The following is a 21,484-nucleotide window of genomic DNA, read 5'->3' on the forward strand; positions in this document are numbered from 1 at the left end:
TAAGATGGAAGAAATTCATACAACATTTATGAGGCATCATAACTTAAGGGGCAGAACAGTTAACGGGTTACATTCCTTGTTTCATATAAGGTAGCACAAAAATGCCTTGAGTATCTACATTATTCCAATCTTATCAGTGAAAGGTTAAGGACCTTGTCTAAAATAATATTGCTACACTGAACCAGCCTTTTTTTGTGATTTTTCATATTCTTCATAACCACCCATACACACTAAAATAAAAATATAGTTCGAAGTCTCACTTTGGGTACCAGGTTTAATTCTGATTTGATTGGTAGATAATAAATATAAGCCTTGAACATGACCCTTCAGTTGATTAGAGTTGAAAATTCAGTAAGTTTTTCTGGTTAAGCTTTGAAAACTCTGAAAACTTAAATGTCTATAATAATTACAACATTGTATCCTAAGACAAAAAAAAAAGAATGTTTATTTTTCTAAAAGACAATTAGAGTAAGGCCCTGAGGTTTTGCAATCCAACTACAAAGGCGTGTACCCCTCAGTAAAATAGCAAAATAATTAATGGTAATATGTCTGACCTACACCAAGTTCATTTTCTATAAAAGCAAGAAAATGAAATGCCTAGAGCATGACTTTCATCCAATCTTGATTTTTAACCTTATATTATGCATATTGATATCAGCTCTTAAAAGAGCTTCTTTTAGAATTCAAGACGTGTTTCTGCTTGTAGTTTTCTTAAGATGTATCTCATTAGAGAAACATTGTCCCCTCTACTTTTTATTTTAGAAACCAAAGGCTTAAATTATGTTTCCCTGTAGATTTTAATTAGGACCCTGTTATAATAAGATACATAGCGTTATACATGTTTCTAGAAACAACTATGATAATGTGATTATAAACAACTATCTAAGTAAAATATGCTTTAGGAGTTGGGGTTTTAATTGTAATTTACACATGATTAATGACTTACTAAATAGTATTGGTACACTGCTATGCAAAATTTATTGTGTGAAAGAGTGCCAAAATGTGTAAAGATTTTTAAATTTTAAAGTTAAATACAGTGTGGTAAATTACCTCCTACTAATGTGTAAATCTTAAAAAGATACAAAAAGACACCCCACGGAAATGCCTCCTACAAACTGTAGAATAACTTCTAATTTTATGTGATTTAGGTGATAATAACATATCAAATTAAGGTTCTTTAGTCAGTGTTGTCTGCTGCTAAACAAATTCTTTTTTAGGAAATTCAAGATATTTGGCAGTTAATCTTTGGTCAGAAACTATAAACCAGTTAATATATCTGTTTTGTCAAAATACAGCTGGAACTGTGTAGGTATGATTTCTGAAATCCTTCCCTCCATAAAAGTCCTGTTCTTAACCTTGGATATTATCTGTATTTGAGGGAGGATGTGTCTGTTGCCTATCATGTACTATATTCAGTTCAGCATTTGGAGGAGATGCAGTACCAAATATATGGAGTTCTTCCTAATCCAGACAGGTTGAATTGATTGGGAAGAACTTACATACAGAGGAGAAATATGAAGAACATCAAGAAAATTATCCTTGGCAGTTATTTGAATCAAAAGTTTCTCCTTTTTAATTTATTGTTTTTGAATAGAAATGCGAAAGTTGTCAAATGATGAGTACTGTGGTAGGTATTTTACTCAGCAGTTAAGACAGCCACATTCCATATCAGAGGGGCTGGGTTCAAGTCGTGGCTTGGCTTCCAGTTCCATTGCCCTGCTAGTGTATACTCAGGCAGGGAGCAGGGGATGGTTCAAATAGCTGAATCTCTACCACCGCATGTAAGGAGACCCAAATGGAGTCCCAGGCCTTTGGCTTGAGTCTGGGCAATCCCAGCTGTTGGCAGGCATTTGGGGAATGAACAAGCAGATGGAACATCTCATTCTCTCAGCTGCTCTGCCTTTCAAAAGCTAAGTATGAAAGTTACTTGAGGGAATTGTTCAAAGTGTCCTGACTGCCCCCCTCCTCAACATTCTAATTGTACTGCTCTGATAGAGCTGGCGGGGATCTCAGCATCTGCATCTTCCGTATGTGTTGCAGCAGGACCGGTGATCTGGGTCCTGTGGGACCTGGGCCTTAACTTTCAGAAATAACTTAACCTGGTGTTTGTCATCACACCCACTAATGAACTGTTTACCTTCTTTTAACAAAACAGATCAGTTCATTAACAGAGGAGCAGGTAGCTTGTGGGGCAGTAGAAGTCAAGATGTTTGTCATATCGCCTTTGGATCCAGAGTTCTTGGACCTCCTCCACTGTCCGGCAGAAGGAATAACATGAAGCTATCCAGTGAGGTAGGAGCAAGACTGGAACAGGTTATGTAAGTGCGGTGGTCTGGTGGCCAGAGAAGGGAAGGGCTTCTTCCCCCTGTGGGAGGGGGAGAAACAGCATGCCAAAAGCAGAAAGCTGAAATATGTTTGAAACAGAAATGCAACATCTTAAAAGGAATCAAACTATTTCCTTGTTGTCATTGTCAACATCATTAACGTTTCCAAGTACGTTTTTCGTTAAACATTCACAGAACTTACAGGCAAGAAGATGTGGGCACTTGTGCCATCTCCTGCAAAGGAGCTGGATCCCCACCAGCTGCCTTACGTTGAACAGATTCTCAAATGCCATGTTTATTTTTAATTTCCTCAATTTCCGACATACACAGTGATTTTTAATGCAGCTCCTTCCTACTGAAGGTGGAATATGGCTAATGAGCACACTTTAATTAGTGCGCCTAGGAGAACTGGTTGTCTTCTATTTCATCTCACATTGTTTTTTTTTCTCTTCCCATTGCTAATTTGCAGCAGAAATTTCTCTACCCATCATTTTTGGACCTCATTTCCTCTAGGTTTTTTCCCCTTACTCTTTGCCCAAATACTCATTTTCCTGTACAGATTCTATAGGAAAGAAATTTAATTCCTATATTTTGAAATGTATAGGTAATTTCATTTCCTTAGACACTAAAATCTGTTGGATCCAGAAATCACCGATCATCCCAGCAGTCTGCTGTCGATAAATGTGTTAACCATGCAGAGAAGTCACCCTTGCTGATACCCGACTGTGTGGAGCAAGGAGATAAAGAAAACATTTGCCAAATAAGGCAGCCTGTGCCTATTCATGGTAAGGAAGAATCATGCATAAAGACTGATAGCTAGTGAAAATAGTGAGACATTTTCTTGTGTAGTCAGAAAGTTGTATTTATGACTAGATCTGAAGTTCAGAAAATTAGCATTTAATAATGACTGGAATGGTGGGTTATTGACATGTATTCAGAATTCTTCTGGAAATTCTCATTCTATTAACTTACCTCAAATTGCTGTCATACTTTGCAAACTTCATGAGAACTAATATGGAAATAAAATAAAAACCCACTATTGCAAAATTTTGGAAACTACATGGACATTTTTGGTTTTGTTAGCTTAATTTCATCTTTTCATTAATGTCATTAATTTGTGAAGTGTTCTTTTTTCTGTCATTGATACAAAGGCAGCCCTGTGAGTGTGGAAAGGGCTTTCAGCCATTTTACAGATTGAAAATTCAAGGCTACCAGAGAAGTAGAGTGATTTGCATCTTCAAGGAATTAGAAACCAGAACCAACAGAGAAAGAAGCCAAGACTTCCAATTCACTGTCAATTTTTCACCCTTTCTGGCCTGACGTTAGTGAAAAGAAGACTCTTTCAATTTTATTTGGTTTATGAATTGGTGCTCACTGTTGCAGATAATATCCCTTATGGAGTATAGACAGACATAGGGAATATACCACAGACATCCAGACACAGCTGTACCTTTCTCTATGAAGCCTTGATCAAGTTTCCCAAACTCCGAGCTTCCGGTTCATCCTCTGTAGATTGGAGATATAGGTAATAGTGTCACTGGCAGTAGTGAGGGCTAAACCACTGCTCTCAGGGTAATTGTGAGGCTTCAGTGAGAAAAACAGAGTAAGGGAATCACATGTTACAAGTGGTCGGTCAGTAGTAAATGCTGCCATGAATGGCATGCACATGATTGCATGTATTACAAACTTAAGCTTCTTGAAGAGTTTTTCTGCAGCTTTGGCTTTAGTTCTTCAGTGTTTTACTAGAAACTGCTCTAAACTCTTGATTGTTTTTCTTATAAAACAAAGCACTTACCTACACTTTCTCTTTTAAAGAAGTGATTTTTGTGTACTGGCTGTCAGTTTGACTTTTCTGATGTTTGAATTTAGTATTTTGCATGATTAATTAAATACTTAGAGTTCTCTATTAAGGTATTAAGGAGTAAAATATATCAGTAATTTTAAAAGCCTGATATGATTCTAATATTGGAATCAGAATAAACACTTGTCTCCTTTAAGGAAGACAGTTTCAAGTGATGTCAGAATGATACGTGAATGTTTTCACAACAGCGACAATTGTGTTTACTGAGTTATTTCAAGCAATATAGTCATTTCACTTCTGGCTTTTGTTCTTTGATATGAAAACGTACCAGCCATTCTACCCGTTATGAATCCACATCCCCCTGAAGAACCATCAGCAGATAAGATAAACAGAAGAAGATTCCGGTTAAAAGGTACCAGCAGGGAAAGGACAGATACACCCGGCGGTAAGGCACCGTTTCAGTACCACCTTCCATCTGAGCGCTAGTTAGGACCATGGAGTATCTCTTTGCAGGTTGTGAATTTCAAAGGATTATGATTGAATTCATTTAAAATATAAACTCTGTTCTACAGATAGTATGGAAGTCAAATTTTCAGCAAAAGAATTGCTCTAGAGCCCTTTCCGATCTGATGGCTCAAGTAGACAGTACCGCAGGAATAAAGGACTCTAGTTTGACACTCAGAGGTTGAATAAGCTTACGTTATTTTTTTTAAATGTCCCAAATGTGATAGAGGAAGTTCCTGCCTGCTGACTTCAGTGAAAGTTTTCATATTTCATTTGTGTTTTTTCTTTTAAATTGGACTCTGTTCAGGTTGGTTTGTTTTTTTGCCCTTGCTGCCTCTCCCTCTGGATTCTTCAGCATATGATATAACACAGTTTGAAAATTAAACATTAGGATTGTCAGTTGTGTCATTGCGGATGAAGCCATCTGTTGGACATCCATGTCCCAAATCAGAGTGCCTGATGTGAGTCACAGTATCTCCATGCTTGCAATCCTGTTTCCTGCTAACGCACCTGAAGAGAGCAGATGCCCATGGCCAAGTACATGGGTTCCTGGCAGCTATGTGGATCACCTAGATGGACTTCCTGGCCTGGCATTGGCTTGGCAGGCATTCGGGTATTAAACCAGCAGAGGGACCCTCTTTCTCTTTTTCTCCTTCTACATTTCCCTATCACTCTGCCTTTGAAATAAATCTTTTAAGAATAGATTGAAGGGTCTGGTGGTATAGCCTAGTGGTTAAAGTCCTCGCTTTGAACGCATCAGTATCCCATATGGATGCCAGTTCTAATCCTGGCAGCCCCGCTTCCCGTCCAACTCCCTCCTGGTGGCCTGGGAAAGCAGTCGAGGACGGCCCAAAGTCTTAGAACCCTGAACTCATGTGGAAGACTCATAAAAAGCTCCTGGCTCCTGACTTCAGATTGGCTCAGCTTCAGCCATTAAGGCCATTTGTGGAGTGAATCAGCAGACAGAAGATCTTCCTCTCTGTCTCTCCTTCTCTCTGTATATCTGATTTTCCAATAAAAATAAATAAATCTTTTAAAAAAATAGATTGAAGTCTTTGTAGCCAATAAAGTATTAGAAAAATAGAGATGGCTATTACAGTTATTCTTTTAAATACTGAAGTTGAGATGTGTATATAGATTTGTATACACATGTATTAGTCTGTTCTAAATCCAACCCAAATGTGTCATCCTTATATCTCTTAATGTGATTTTCAAATATAAGATTTTCAGGCTAAAATTCAGCTTGTTTGCTTGCTTCACCTTATTTTTTTATAAATAGATAGATAGAATATTAATTCAGTAACACCAGGGTCATTTTCTTAAAGTGCTGAGGGAAATAACTTGATCTAAATGATTCATATTTAGTAAGAATTATAATTTAAAGAAAACAGTCCATTTTATGTGGAACCCAGGAGAAAAAAATAAGACACTTTAAAAATTATATGGGCTTTTGAATTCCTTTTATCACGTATTATAAAACTTACGGCTAAAATGTCCCTGTGCAAATATCAAAGAATTTTAAGGTGAAGCTTTAGGCACTGTGCTGAGACAAAGAAATGCATAGAATCTGTATTCCTGCCTGTGATTTGCTTTTCAAGAATCAAGCAGGAAAGTGCCAAAATAATACCATTCTTCAAAGAATTACTTTTTAATCAATACCTAAAGAAATAATTGAGTGGAAAATATTTGTTCCCATCAAGGAAGTTCTTCAGGAAATGACAAGAAGGAAGGAGATAAAGCGCCATCCCTCCTGGCGACTGGGACCCAGGAAAGCACGGCGGGGATGACGCCCTGCACCGCAGAGCCCCTGGCATCTGATCCAGCAGGTTGGCATCCTTTCTACGCCATATTTGCTAATAATTAAAAAGCAAACATTTTGCCAAATATTTCAAACCCAGTACTTTTGATAAGCATTTCAATGTTCTGTGAATTTCCGTTTGTTACATCTTAATTTTGTGTCAGAAATCAATGGCTGAAAGCGTGTTTTCAAGTTGTAGTGTACTGATTGTCCTGTCATAAATCAAAGTTTAAAACTTCCAAGTGTTCCCTTGCCACTGTTACTCTACCCGAAGATGATGTATTGTTGTATTTCTCCAGCTCGCTTTAGAATGGACGTGGTGGGCGCTGAGAGCCTTGAGCCCATCTACGTATCTTGCCTAGCAGGTGTGTGCTACTTTTACAAAGGCAAATTGTTTTTGAGCAGGAGAAAGGGGAAAATAAATGAAAATTGTTTGTAGTTTGTCAGTCTTATTTATGCAATGTTGAAACCTTCATTAAAATGTTAGGCGCAATTAGAGTCTCTAGCACAAATTTGACTGTGTAGAAAAACTAATTAGATGTTTAGGTGATCATTCTTGCATTTATCTTGTTTGCTGCAATATTGTGATTACACAGTAATTTACATATTTTTCTAAGAAAACACACCAAATTATTCACTACAATTGATATGGAAATACTTGAGGTAAAACTATAATAATCCTGAAAAAAACATGTGGTCCACAGATAATTAGAGTAAGTTTGCTGTAAAACATTCCTTCTACTTTGACTTTTTGACAGTTAATAATATATTTGGCAGTAGGTCATACCAATTGTTTTATCACCTAATGAAGTTGCCTTTTACTTCAGCTTGCTTTACATACTCATGTGCTTAATGCAACACACTGGGTTTTGAAAATTTTTTCAGCATTCATAAAGCAACTACTATGTTTAGAAAATATCTACTCTGTGCCTAAAACCATGCAGAAAGGTTTGCTGTCGAATATAGAAGTCTAGTAAGTCTATTCGTTTCATTCGTTTGTAGCTATGGTAACTAAGGATCATCCATACTCCTTGTAAAAATAAACAGGATAGATTCAGCCTGCCAGTGGCCATGATCCTACAGATTCTGTCACTGATAAATATGGGAGCCTTGTCCCTCGTCATAGATGTTCCCTAAGAAGTCTACATTTGGGGCCCAGTGCGGAAGCCTAGTGGCTAAATCCTCATCTTGCATATACCAGGATCCCATATGGGCGCTGATTTGTATACACGTTGCTCCACTTCCCATCGAGCTCCCTGCTTGTAGCCTAAGAAAACAGTGGAAGACCTGGAAGAAGCTCCTGGTTCCTGACTTCGGATCAGCTCAATTCTGGCCATCGTGGCCACTTGGGAAGTGAACCAGTGGATGGAAGACCTTTCTCTCTCTATCTCCATCTTTCTGTAAATCTGCCTTCCACCCAATAATAACAATAATAATAAATCTTAAAAAAGAAGAAGAAGATGAAGAAGTACTCATTTGGAGCCAGTTTTGTGGCATGGGTTAAAGTGCCACCTGCCACACTGATGTCTAATATGGGTTCAAGTCTCAGCAGCTCCTCTTCCAAATTCAGCTCCCTGCTAATGCACCTGGGAAAGCAGCACAGGACCACTCAAGTTTTGGGCCCTTCCTACCCATGTTAGAGACCTGGATGGAGCTAGGGTTACTGGCTTCACCCTCGTTCTTCCCTGACTACCAACAGCCATTTGAGGAAAGAGCAGATGGAAGATCACAATCTCTCCCCCTCTAACCACCTTTTAAATACATAAATGAAATTTTAAAACTAAACATCTATGGTTTTTTTTTACCACAGTTTATGTTACATAATAGTAGCCTTAGGTTAATGAATTAATGCAGTGTAAACAGTTCATTTGCCATCAGTTTTTATTAAAGGTTTGGAAGGGGTTTTTAGTTTGTTTTGCTTTGCTTATTCAGTGTAGACTTTAGAATTGACAAATCTTAGATTGCTGTTAATTGTTTTTCTTGATCATAAATATAGCAAGATTTAAGAGGCAAGTATAAATTACTAAATCTACATCATGATTCTGCCAAACAGATTCTTGCAAGGTTTTTACCATTTAAATAGAACAGAAGGGCCCGGGGGGATGGGGGGGTTGGGAGGGAGGCCTAACGGCTAAAGTCCTCGTCTTAAATGCGCCAAGATCCCATATGGTTGCCAGTTCTAATCCTGGCGGCCCCACTAACCATCCAGCTCCCTGCTTGTGGCCTGGGAAAGCAGTCAAGGACGGCCCAAAGCCTTGGGACCCTGCACCCGTGTGGGAGACCCGGAAGAGTTCCTGGCTCCTGGCTTCAGATCGGTTCATCACCGGCTGTTGTGATCACTTAGGGAGTAAATCATCGGACGGAAGATCTTTCTCTCTGTCTCTCCTTCTCTCTGTGTATTTGACTTTGCAATAAAAATAAATAAATCTTTAAATAAATCAATAAATAATACAGGAAAAAAAACACTAAATTCCAAGAAAATGGAGACTAAGTTGAGAAAAAACTCTTTCCTTTGAAGAGTAAAGTAAGCAAGGTTTTAATGATGTTCCTTATAAAAATTTGTTGTTCCAATTTGCCTGGAACATCGTCATCCAATCTCAATTGGGGTATCAAAGATTATAAAATTTTTAAAGTTTTATAAAAATATATCTCAATGGTGGTATGCAGTACTTTAAAACGATGTGCAAAAATATTTTCATAAAAGTCTATTCACCCAGCAGGTTCCACCACTTAGATGAACAAATATTTCTGTGGGTTTACTGTTACTTGAGTCAATTCATTCACTTAAGCCTCTGAGCTGCCCTGTTTCTCACAGTAGATGCAGAGAAAAAAGAAACTATCCACCACATATATGCACATTTTAAAATATACTTATTTTTATTTGAAGGGCAATTTCACAGAAGGAAGGAGAAATGGAGACAGAAAGAGATCTTCCATCCACCGATTCAATCCCCAAATGGCAGCAATGGCTAGAGCTGAGTGAATCTGAAGCCAGGTGCCAAAAGCATCTTCTAGGTCTCCCATGTGGGTGCAGGGTCCCAAGGCTTTGGGCCGTCCTATACTGCTTTCCCAGGCCATAGACAGGGAGCTGGATGGGAAGTGGAGCAGCCAGGACTAGAACTGCTCTCCATAAGGGCTGCCAGCACCTGCATGAAAAAGATGAGCCTGAGCACCAGCCCCTGTCTACCATTTGATCTGTAGTCTGAACAGTGACCATATATTTTGTTTAAAGAAACTCCTTAAATACTCTTTCAGTTAAAAGGAGATGCAACAAACTGAGATCTTTTAGATTTGTAAGATTTTCCCCCTGTGGACTGTCAGATTAATGAGACTGTGTTATGAAGAACTTGCTGCAAGACAGGTGATAATTATTACAGATTTATAAATTTCCTGGCCAGTGTTTCAGCTTAGAGAGGAGGTGCAAATGAGTTGCCTGTGGCTATCCTCATTGATCTATGGGCTCAGCATTGGGCACATTACAAAATGGTGGATAAATTGCCTTCCCTGGCCTCTACATCATTTGATAAATCTGTTTCAGGAGGAAACCATAACTTCTTATTTGCCTGAAGTAATACTTTTATGGGACATTATTCTAATTCTTGGCATCTTTTTTAAATGTTAGATGAGTGGATATTTCCTGGAAGTGGCGACCATGCTCCCCGTTTGGCATGCAGCACAGAGTCCCCACTTCTGGATGGCAACTCCTGCAGGCCGTCCCACCTGTGGCTAGCAACCAGCCAGGAAATTGAACAGGACTTACAGGTAGAGAGAACCCAGAGCATTCAAGAGGACGTTTTCACCTTCTCATCAAGACCACGGTCAGCGCCTCGTGGAAAGACTCCGAATGTGTCTCCTGAGGGGTGCCCATTTGCTGTGGATCTGAACGAGGACATCGGTGTGACAAGGAGAGATACCCAGCTGGAGGATGATTTTTACAGTGCTGACAGCAGCGAAGAGGTACACTGCTTGATGAGTAAGACAGGCCTGAATCAGTTACTCCCATTAGCTCCTAGAAGCACTAAAACTATTTGAAATCAAAGAGGGAAAATGAGCTACTATTTGTAAAAGCACAGCAGATGACCATGTCAGTCAACACTCGCATCTGGTTGTTATGGTAACTCTAAATTGCTACCTTTTTTATTAACAGTTGGCCAATTTCCTTTTTTAATTACAGAGGCCAATTTTGGTGTTTTTTTGGTCTTTGTTTTCTCATTCTAATCTTTGTCTCTCAGAATAAGAACTGATATATAGCTTAGATATATGTCAGCAAGACCAGTAAAATATTGGGAACACATCGTTCCCGATCTCTGGGGAGATTGTGTTGCAGTTGCTAAGCATTCTGAATTGACGGTTTGCTGGCTTCCTTCCTCCCTTGCCATCTTTTCACCTTAGACCTATTAGGGCTCATTATTTTCCATATGGTCCCAGCATTTCAAGAGCCGTGCCGATTGAAGTTTAGATAATGAATCATGAATTAGTGCTGGGACTTCCTTTACAGAAGGTTTTCTGTTTGGAATTGTTTAGAATACAAATATACCTTATAAATTAGTAAAATCATGAGAAAAAGTTTGCTTAAAATCCTTGTTAAAAATGAAACTGAATGCAGTTTGGAAAAAATTTATTGAAGACCTACTACATAATTTTCCCCCAAATGGAATGAGTAGGTATGGGAAGTTCTTTTAGTGTATCTTGATGATAGCCATTTATATTTCTCAGACAAAAAAAAATCAAAAAGCAGAATCAGTAAAAATATAAAAATCATTTCTGTAGAGAAATAATTAGAAAAAAATTTATATAATTAAAACTTTTTCTAGAGTGACTGCAACTCAGAGAATCTCCCTATGGGCAGTGGAAAGTAGATTAAGTCCATAGCTCCCACACTCAAGGCCAGTTGAGATTACAGTAGGATTATTTAGGTAGTAATTATTATTTTGCAGTGTTTAATGAGTTTTTCAACAAAGTGCATGGAGCATCTTTTATTTACAGTATGTTCATCCTTGCCTCTGAACCTAATGAAACAATTCATTACACCAAACTACTGCAGCAGCCCACTTCACCCATAAGTAGTACATTTGATACTAGCATTTGAAATGTTGGATTCATTTGCCCCTTACACCCTTAGTAGCATTAATCTGCAAAAACAGTTGTCAGTTCTTCCATGATGTAGGTGAACTATTCTGATTAACTCATAGCATGTTAATAGGTTAGGCCTGTCTCTTTCCTGCATATCCAGCACCTCTTCCTGATCTAACTCAAAAGAATTGAACTGAAAGAGTGACATTTTGATGACCACTAGGAAATGGTCATTCTCTGGAAACCTGTAAGGAAAGCATTTTGGGGAACTGACATTAAGTAATGTCATATAAGAGATCTGCCTCGCCCATCTGTAAGCAGGGAAACCTTGAAACAGTAAGCTTATTTCCAAAATCAGTGTTAGTGCTGAATATTTTAGCTTAGTGTAACTTTATAGGGTTTCTTTGGCTACTAGTTACCCTGGTACCAGCATTCAATGTTTATTAGGCAGGCAGGTATTAACAATTACATGAGATTAACATTTTTTCATGTATCATTACTGGCATGGCTTTCTGGTTACCCCTGTGCCATGCCCATCAGTATGACCAGAAGCACATAGTTAGAATTTGTGATGGGACCATCTTGTTGCTAACACCTGCTTCTTATATTATCAGGTTTGGGGAAGTTTGCGGTTAGGAAGACTGGTAAGACGTGAACCAAGAGATAAAATAGGACCCACAAAAATATGCACTATATTGAAACAAGTTCTAGAATTAGTGATGGTCTTTACCAAATTGATGGGAGTTTTTCCCCTCCTCCTCCTTCTCTTTCTCCCCTTTTTAGGATTTATTTACTTTTTTTGAAGCGCATATTTACAGAGACAAAGATAAAGATCTTCTATACACTGGTTCATTTCCCAGATAGCCACAGTGGCCAGAGCTAAGCTAATCTGAGGCCAGAAGCCAGGAGCTTCCTCTGAGTCTCTGCCACAATTACAGGATCCAAGGTGTTGGATCATCCTCTGCTGCTTTCTGAGGCCATAAACAGGGGGATGGATGGAAGCATAGCAGCTGGGACACACACCAGTGCCCATATGGGATGTTGGCATGGTTGAGCCATTGTGCCAATGCCTCCTCATAAACTTTTTGGTAGCATCTTTTCCTATACGAAATCTTCACCCATTTATCAATTGTATGAACTAACGTGAAATTGGGTTACATATTTATAATGTCTATGATATCCAATCTTGGAATAAAAATTAGTTGATTGAGGTCTTTTTACTACTAGCTGCATTATTTTAAGAAGTTATATCCTTAGAATAACATAATTACACTTAAACAAAGTATAATATTATGTTACAAATAATGGCATACAAATGAGCAATAATTCTATTACTTATTATGTTTGAAGCTTACAGCGTGTAATTAAAACACTGTATTTGATGTTAGACCATTGAGTATTTTTAAAGGGAAATTAGATTAATTCAGTAGCATATAAACTAGGCAAAATCAGAGCATGTTATTATGATAGAAGAAAAGTACACATATAATAGTAGAGGCTAATTAAAATAAGCTTTCAATGATACATTGTCTTTCTGGTCTAAGCCGCTGGTAATTAATTCACATGTGAGATCTTTGTATGAAAGCTTCAAAAGTATTAATTTTTTGCAAATGCTTTGTTTTACTCTTCCCTGCTTGTTTTATTTCCTAGCAGCTTTATATACAAATATTACTCATATTCAGTTAACTTAAAGTTGTACTTCTTATTCAAAAAGCACACTCTTAGAAATATATCTCACAGTAAGGTACAAAATCAAGACTGCTGTGTAAAACAAATTATCTCAGGAAGATGGTTGAAGCAGTGTGCCCTTCACTGTCCTTAAGCATCAGGAGGAAGCAAACTCATGATGCTGTGCCTTTCACTGTGCCATGCATAGTGTCTACTACGGTCACCTAGTCTGCAATTTGAAATAGTTTTGTATTGATATTTTATTAGTGCTCCTAATTTAAGCTTTAAAGATTTATTTATTTTTATTGGAAAGGCAGATATACAGAGAGAAGGAAAGACAGAAAGGTCTTCCATCTGCTGGTTCACTCCCTAAGTGGCCACAATGGCCAGAGTTGAACCAATCTGAAGCCAGGAGCCAGGAGCCAGGAGCCAGGATCTTCTTCTAGGTCTTCCACTCAGGCATAGAGTCCCCAGGCTTTGGGCCATCCTCCACTGCTTTCCCAGGCCACTGGCAGGGAGCTGGATGGGAAGTGGAGCAACCAGGACACAAATTGGCACCCATATGGGATCCTGACGAATACAAGGCAAGGACTTTAGCCACTAGGCTTCCATGCCAGGCCCATAACTTAAGTTTTAATCTAGAAATACTGGCATTGTCTCCCCCAAGTTCTACCTGTGCATCACACATAGAAGCAGGTATTTGTAGACCAGCTAATTTCTTTTGTATAACAGTCCGAATTGAATTGTGGGGACTTCCCAAATTACACATTTCTGGGTCCCCAGTTCTGTGGCACATGGTAACCGACTGCATTCAAGTCAGCTAGAAAACTTCCATATCTCTTCTCCGTGTAACTCTGCGGGACCCAAACAAAGGACAAATGTAGCAGCAACAGAGTAAAAGCACTGACTTAGTTCTTCCTCTTGACTTTTTGTAGCCTTGTTGCTTTCAAGGTATTTTTTAGCAGATACTGGTTAAGTTACTTCATTTTGTGCTTTTCCTCCTAGCATCTGTTTCTGAATGATACTGTAAACCACTCATATATATCAGACTAACAATTTTGAATTGCTTTCTCATGCATTCTGCTATATACACTACGGAAAGGATATTTAGTCCTCATGTGGCTACTTAAATCTCTCTGTAACCTTTAAAAACTTTAAAATGCCAATTTATACATTGGAAAAAGAAGCGAAAAACTGTCTTTTTAGTATGTTGTCTTGCATTTTTAGTCCTGTATATTCTAAGTCACAGTAGAACATACTGTCTAGAGCTACCAGGCAAATTTAATATTTATTCTGTATGAATAAATAGTCCTTCAGACTGTTCACATCTACATGTCTATTATTATTTTATTGAAGCTCTTCACCATGAAAGCTGCAACCCTTTTAGTCCATAAGAGTTGGGTGTGTATTGTTACAGGTAGGTAAAGGTTATAAAGTACCTGATTAGCTTCTGGTATTCCATGATTTTTGCTGAAAGATAAGTACCTAACTGATTAACACTTGGCTGCAGGTAGCTGTTTGTGCAGGAAGTACTTGTAAGTATTATGAATTAAGAGCACAAAGACTAAGTTTTAGAAAAACAGATATGCTGATCCAATCTCAATCATGCATTCAAAACTTCCATCACAAGTGTGTTTGGAATATTTCACATTGGCTTTTTAATATAGATTTTTAAGAATGCTATGTGAGACTCTTTCTTTGGGGGACTGAATTTTAGGAACTGAATTGAAATATCAATATGATCATCCACTCTCACAAAGACTGAAACAGGCTTCCATCCTGACTCAACATTAAATTTGAGATACAAAGAACCTGGGTCCCATCAGCTCCAAGTAGGTGGCCCTCAGAGTCGTTAAAATTATATTTTTAAAATTATAACTCAGCAGGAGCAGTCCATTTTGTGCATTCAAAAATTACTGCCCAAATGCCCATCTGCATGTTCTTCTAAGAAACAGTTTAACAAAGGCAGTGCTGGCTCCTTGGGGAAATCATTCTCATCTTTGGCATACATACGCTGTGCTACAGTTAATCAGGCAAACTCTATTGATGTTCCTGGCACTGGGGCATGATTGAATATTTAACAAACAAATGTTTCCAAGGCCACAAGACATATGGTTCAAGAGAACTAGAATTTTTTTAATATATTAAGTTAAATCAAAAGTGTTTTTATTTGTTCTTCTAAGAAGTAGATGAACAAATGATTAGAATGTGAAAATGACTGGACAGGACTGAGCCCAGTAGCATAGCAGCTAAAGTCCTTGCCTTGTACAAGCCAGGATCCCATGTTGGCACCAGTTCTAATCCCCGTTTCCCATCCAGCTCCCTGCTTGTGGCTTGGGAAAGCAGTAGAGGATGGCCCAAAGCCTTGGGACCCTGCACCCACATGGGAAACCTGGAAGAAGCTTCCAGGCTCCTGGCATTGGATTGGCTCAGCAACAGCCTTTGCAGCCACTTGGGGAGTGGATCAAGGGACGTAAGCTCTTTCTCTCTATTTCTCCTCCTCTCTGTAAATCTAACTTTGCAATAAAAATAACATAAGAACCCGGCGCAGTAGCCCAGTGGCTAAAGTCCTCACCTTGACTTCACTGGGATCCCATATGGGCACCAGTTCTAATCCCAGAAGCCCCACTTCCCATCCAGCTCCCTGCCTGTGGCCTGGGAAAGCAGTAGAAGACAGCACAAAGCCTTAGGACCCTTAGGACCCTGGACCTATGTGGGAGACCCTGAGGAGGCTCAGGGCTTCCTGACTTCAGGTGGGTGCAAATCTGGCCGTTATGGCCGCTTGGGGAGTGATTCAACAGAGGGAAGATATTCCTCTCTTTCTCTCTTCCTCTCTATGCATCTGACTTTACAATAATATTAAAATAAATCTTTAAAAGAAAAGAAAATGGCATTACAACTTTTTAACTACTCTAACAAATTATATTCAATTGCTCCATAGGTTTGTAGTAGCTAAATGATAAGCCAAAGGAAAAGAAGCACTTGTTTTCAATCATAAAAAGCTAACTTCTCATTCTTAAGATAAAATTTATAAGTTAAATGAAAAATTCAAAAACATGTTGAGAACAAATGAATTAAATATGTGGAATCAGTGAACATCATCTATACCTTATATTGAAGTAAACATTTTCAAAAAAAGGAATAGGGTTTTCCAGTACACCACTGACACTAAATATTACAATGATGTTTGGTCTCCATTTATTTTCTCTTAATGAGACACTGACCCAACTGAAATAAAAGTACTAGTTATATCTGGTATTGTGTATACTGTTGCCTTTCTCAATCATCCTAGTTCTCCTTTCACCATCTGAGTTAAACTGGAATTAGTGATAATGGAATTAGTGATGATGGGTAAATAAACCTGTGCAAATTTTCCAGTTATTTGTCTTTTTTTATATATTTAAAATAGCATGGGAATGTATTACCATGGAAATACAGTGCTGCTGGGAGAGTACTCACTGAGAGAATGCTCACCAGGGTACACAACTAAATCCATTTACTTCGCGGATGATCTCCAAATCAATATGTATCTTCAGAATAATATGAAATGAGTACCTGCGTATTTACTTGTAAATATTTCCATATATATAATCACTACTCATGGGAAGCAGAGAGAACTGTTTTACACCAGAGAAAACAACTGGAGGGAAGACAAGGCTGCCCTTAACTCTCATCCCAGAACCACTGCAGTCCCCTCCCCAGCCAATGTGCAAAAATGAACTTTTTGCCAAATGCCATTATCTTTATGGGGATTTTCTAATTCGTGTAGCAGATACCTGGATTTCCACATAGTCCTCTAAATTTCCATAATGATACATCTGAAGCTTTTTCAGTGACCTTCATGAACTTCTGTGTTAGGATGGTGTTATTTTGTCCTTTTTGGTTTTTGCTTTTTAACATTTATTTATTTTTATTATAAAGGCTGATTTACAGAGAGAAGGAGAAACAGAAATCTTCCATCGCTGGTTCACTCCCCAAATGACCACAGTGGCTGGAGCTGAGCCGATCTGAAGTCAGGAACCAGGAACCTGCTCCAGGTTGCCTACATGGTTCCAGGGTCCTAAGGTTCTGGACCATCCTCCATGCTTTCCTAGGCCACAGCAAGGAGCTGGATGGGAAGTAGAGCAGCTGGAACACAAACCAGAGCCCGCATGGGATCCCAGTGCAAGTTGAGGATTTTTTTTTTTTAAAGACTTACTTATTTTTATTGGAAAGGCAGATAGAGAGGAGGAGAGACAGAGAGGAAGATCTCCCATCCCATGATTCACTCCCCAAGTGACCACAAAGGCTGTTGCTGAGCCAGTCCAAAGCCAGGAGCCAGGAACTTCCTCCAGGTTTCCCATGCGGGTGCAGGGTCCCAAAGCTTTGGGCCGTCCTCTACTGCTTTCCCAAGCCACAAGCAGGGAGCTGGATGGGAGGTGGAGCTGCCGCTGGGATTAGAACCGGCGCCCATATGGGATCCTGTTGCATTCAAGGTGAGGACTTTTAGCCACTCGGCCACGCTGCCAGGCCCACAAGTTGAGGATTTAGCCTTTGAGCCATCACACCCAGCCCTACTTTTCTTCTTTCTGCCGAGAGATTTTGTCTCTTGAGGACAGTATCCATATCCTTTTCACCTATTTGTCTTCTGTAGCACCTAGAAAATATCTTAGATGTAGCAGGTGTTTAATAAATGTTTCCTCAACTAATGTTAATAGCAAAAATTCCAAGTTCTGCATATATCATACACAGATACATGTTTTATTATGAAAATGCAATATAAATTAATGGTTAACAATCCTGTGATCACAGAATTGTCACTACCAATTGTGTATTACAATTATGGGAAATCAAACTAGAATTTTTTTAAGTTGAAATAGAGATAGCTCTGTATAACAAATCAACTTTAAAAATAAAATAAAATAAAAACACCTGTACCATTTTCTCTGGTACCTTCCTAGAACTAAGGCTTAGGAGAATGTTTGCTGTATTTTTGATGTGCTTTCTTCTTTAGACAAGACTAAATGTTGATTCTGTTTTTATCTGTGTAGAAAACATGTTGAAAGTCACCACTCCATTCCAATGTGACTTAGAACACCAGGCATTTTTTATGTATCTTTGGAAGTATTGCCAGCATGTTGCCTGAAGGCAGGGTTCACAACTTAATGAATGCCTCGGGGTACCCAGAGTGTTGGGAAAGGCCAGGTTCACTAAGTCAATGGCTTTCAGCAGGAAGAGTGGCCTAGAGCCTGTCACTGAGCCCAAGCAGGAATTATTGGAAGGATAGAAGTATTCTCACTCTCTTTACTTTTCACTTGGGAACACTGAACAATTAAGTTTCTCCATCATTTAGCTAAAGCACATATGCATAGTTTTTTTTTAGTAATATCCATATTCCGTGACCTTTTGAAATCCCGCACCCCCCTATGGATGAATTATAGAAACTTTTACAGTTGTTCTTTTTAAAACAATTTTCTTTTTGTCATTTATTTATTTACTTGAAAGAGTTAGAGAAAAGGAGAGCCAGAGAGATCTTCCATCCTCTGGTTCCCAGATAGCCACAACAGCTGGAGATGGGCCAGGCTGAAGCCAGGAGCCAGGAGCCAGGCGCTTTTCCATATCTCCCTTAGGGTTCAGGGGCGCAATGTGGGCCATCCTCCATTGTCTTTCCCAGGTCATCAGCAGGGAGCTGGATCAAAGTGGAACAGCCGAGGCTTGAACTTGGTATCCATATGGGATGCTGGCATTGCTGGCCATGTCTTTACATACTGTGCCACAATCCCAGCCTCGAGCTTGTTTTTAAATTCTGTTTTTGATGAACATTTTTTTTCTTAAAGATTTATTTTATTTTTATTTCAAAGTCAAATTTACAGAGAGGAGGAGAGACAGAAAGGAAGATCTTCCATTCAATGATTCACTCCCCAGGTGACTGCAACGGGACGATGCTGTGCCGATCCGGAGTCAGGAGCCAGGAACTCCTCCAGGTCTCCCATGCAGGTGTAGGGTCCCACGGTTTTGGGCCATCCTTGACTGCTTTCCCAGGCCACAGGCAGGAAGCTGGATGGGAAGTGGAGCTGCTGGGATTAAAACCAGCGCCTATATGGGATCCCAGCATGTTCAAGGCGAGGACTTTAGTGGCTATGCCACCATGCTGGCCCCTCAATGAACTTTTTTTAAATACTTACATATACACGAAAAGACCACACTGAAAGTGAAGAAAGTTTACGTCCTTGATGAATTCTAAGGAAAAAAAATGCTAATGCAAAACCCTTAGTCTGTAGTTTTCCTTCTTTACTACAAATAGGCAGCCCATTTCTTTTTTTTTTTTTTAAGATTTATTCAGTTTATTACAAAGTCAGATATACAGAGAGGAGGAGAGACAGAGAGGAAGATCTTCCGATGATTCACTCCCCACGTGAGCCGCAACAGGCTGGTGTGCGCCGATCCGATGCCGGGAACCTGGAACCTCTTCCGGGTCTCCCACGTGGGTGCAGGGTCCCAATGCATTGGGCCATCCTCGACTGCTTTCCCAGGCCACAGGCAGGGAGCTGGATGGGAAGTGGAGCTGCCAGGATTAGAACCGGCGCCCATATGGGATCCCGGCGCGTTCAAGGCAAGGACTTTAGCCACTAGGCCACGCCGCCGGGCCCTATTTCTTAAAAGAGGTTCCACTATCACTCCCTTAATAGTGTACTTATTTCTTTGTGTCCCTTTTGTTAAAACCTGAGCCAGCCACTTTGCATAAGCTACCCGAGGAGGTGTAGGAAAAAGAACATACAGGACCTACAGGAAATGAAAGAGAAAACTGCGGGAAGTAGACATGCAAAGAAAATGGGAAAGGCCACCATCGGCATTAAAAGAGCCCCATAGCTTCCAAGAAGGCAAAGCCTGGAGTGGCATTGGTTAAGACCCAAATGTCTGCTTCTTAATTTGCTGTTTTCTGCTAACCTGGTCTACTTCCCGCAGGAGGAAAAAACCCAGAACACACCCAGGTTAGGAGCTCAGAGTCCAGGAAATGGATTGCCAGGGTTACTAAGTGTCACAGGCTCTGCCCTTTGACATACTGATTTGAATTCTCAGTCTCACTTCTCCATCACTGTCGCCACTGCCTGAATGGGAACCCATTGGTGCGTTTCTAGTCATAACGGTGCGGTCGTCTCCTGACTTCTTTTGCCTCTCTCCATCAGTCATCCTAGACTGTCACAAGCACTACCCACAAACTCATCTCCAAGCCTTTTGGATAAAGTCCTTAGATGGCAGGAATTAAATTCTCACAGTTACATTCCCAGCATCTGCAGTACCTAGAGCAATACTTAGCCCATAGTAAGGATGACAGGAAGAGGCAAGGTCAAGCGTTGTGGTGAAACAGTGAAGATGCCAATTGGAATATTCACCTACATCCTATATCAGAGTGTGAGGGTTTGAATACTGGATCCACTTCCTGTTTATGCACACCTGTGAGACAGCAGGTAATGATTCAGGAATTGGGTTCCTGTTCGCCCTGCTGGAGACCTGGATGGAGAAACCAGGCTTTTGGCTTTAGCCTGTCCCAATGGGGACATGTTTGGGGCATTTGAGGAGTAAACCAGCAGATGGAAGATCTCTGCCTCTTTTCGTCACTGACTTTTGTGTAAATAAATAAGCAAAAATCTGCAAAACAGAGGGGCTAGCGCCATGGCTCAACAGGCTAATCCTCCACCTGCAAGTGCCAGCATCCCACATAGGTGCCAGTTTGAGTCCCGACTGCTGCACTTCTCAACCAGCTCCCTACTTGTGGCCCTGAAAAGCAGTCAGGGATAGCCCAGGTCCTTGGGACCTGCATCCATGTGGGAGACCTGGAAGAAGCCCCTGCCTCCCAACCTCAGATCGGCTCAGCTCCGACCATTGCAGCCACTCGGGGAGTGAACCAATGGATGAAAGATCTTTCTCTCTGCCTCTCCTCCTCTGCAAATATACCTATCCGATGAAGATAAGTAAATCTAAAACAAACAAATAAAAGGAACAAAGAGAAACAGAATAGTGGTAGACTGCTTTTAATCCAAAACTGACAAATGGCACGTGCCCAACCTAGAGCAAACTCTCACCTTTAGATAAGTGAGTGTACTTTAAAAACTAGTAGGAAGGTGATATCAACAGATGTTTGTTTTGGTGCCAAAAAAAAATGTAATCCATGTATGCTTTTCTCATACATTTTCCTGAATTTGTGACAACCACTTGTCCTTCACATCTTATGAAAGAGAGATTTCTGCTTAAATCAGGATCTTTATGTTGAATGTGCAACATAGCCAAACGTTCAGGAAGACACTGAGCAGTACAATCAATCCCCTAAATGTTTAG

At 39.7% G+C, this 21,484-nt stretch overlaps 1 protein-coding gene across 4 annotated transcripts in view; it reads left to right on the forward strand.

Moving 5' to 3' along the window:
- The window catches only part of CFAP20DC (CFAP20 domain containing), a 207,892-nt gene that overhangs the window by 114,610 nt on the left and 71,798 nt on the right, over window positions 1-21,484 (forward strand). For 3 of the 4 annotated variants that reach the window (XM_058678488.1, XM_058678489.1, XM_058678491.1), the window contains 5 exons: window positions 2,156-2,292; window positions 2,947-3,109; window positions 4,457-4,570; window positions 6,330-6,455; window positions 10,050-10,384. In XM_058678488.1, the coding sequence (XP_058534471.1) occupies window positions 2,156-2,292; window positions 2,947-3,109; window positions 4,457-4,570; window positions 6,330-6,455; window positions 10,050-10,384 (875 nt within the window). The remainder of the gene's footprint in view (window positions 1-2,155; window positions 2,293-2,946; window positions 3,110-4,456; window positions 4,571-6,329; window positions 6,456-10,049; window positions 10,385-21,484) is intronic. The other variant, XM_058678490.1, reaches the window with a different exon arrangement.

The sequence above is a fragment of the Ochotona princeps genome, chromosome 21, assembly GCF_030435755.1.
Source record: "Ochotona princeps isolate mOchPri1 chromosome 21, mOchPri1.hap1, whole genome shotgun sequence".
NCBI lineage: Eukaryota > Metazoa > Chordata > Mammalia > Lagomorpha > Ochotonidae > Ochotona > Ochotona princeps.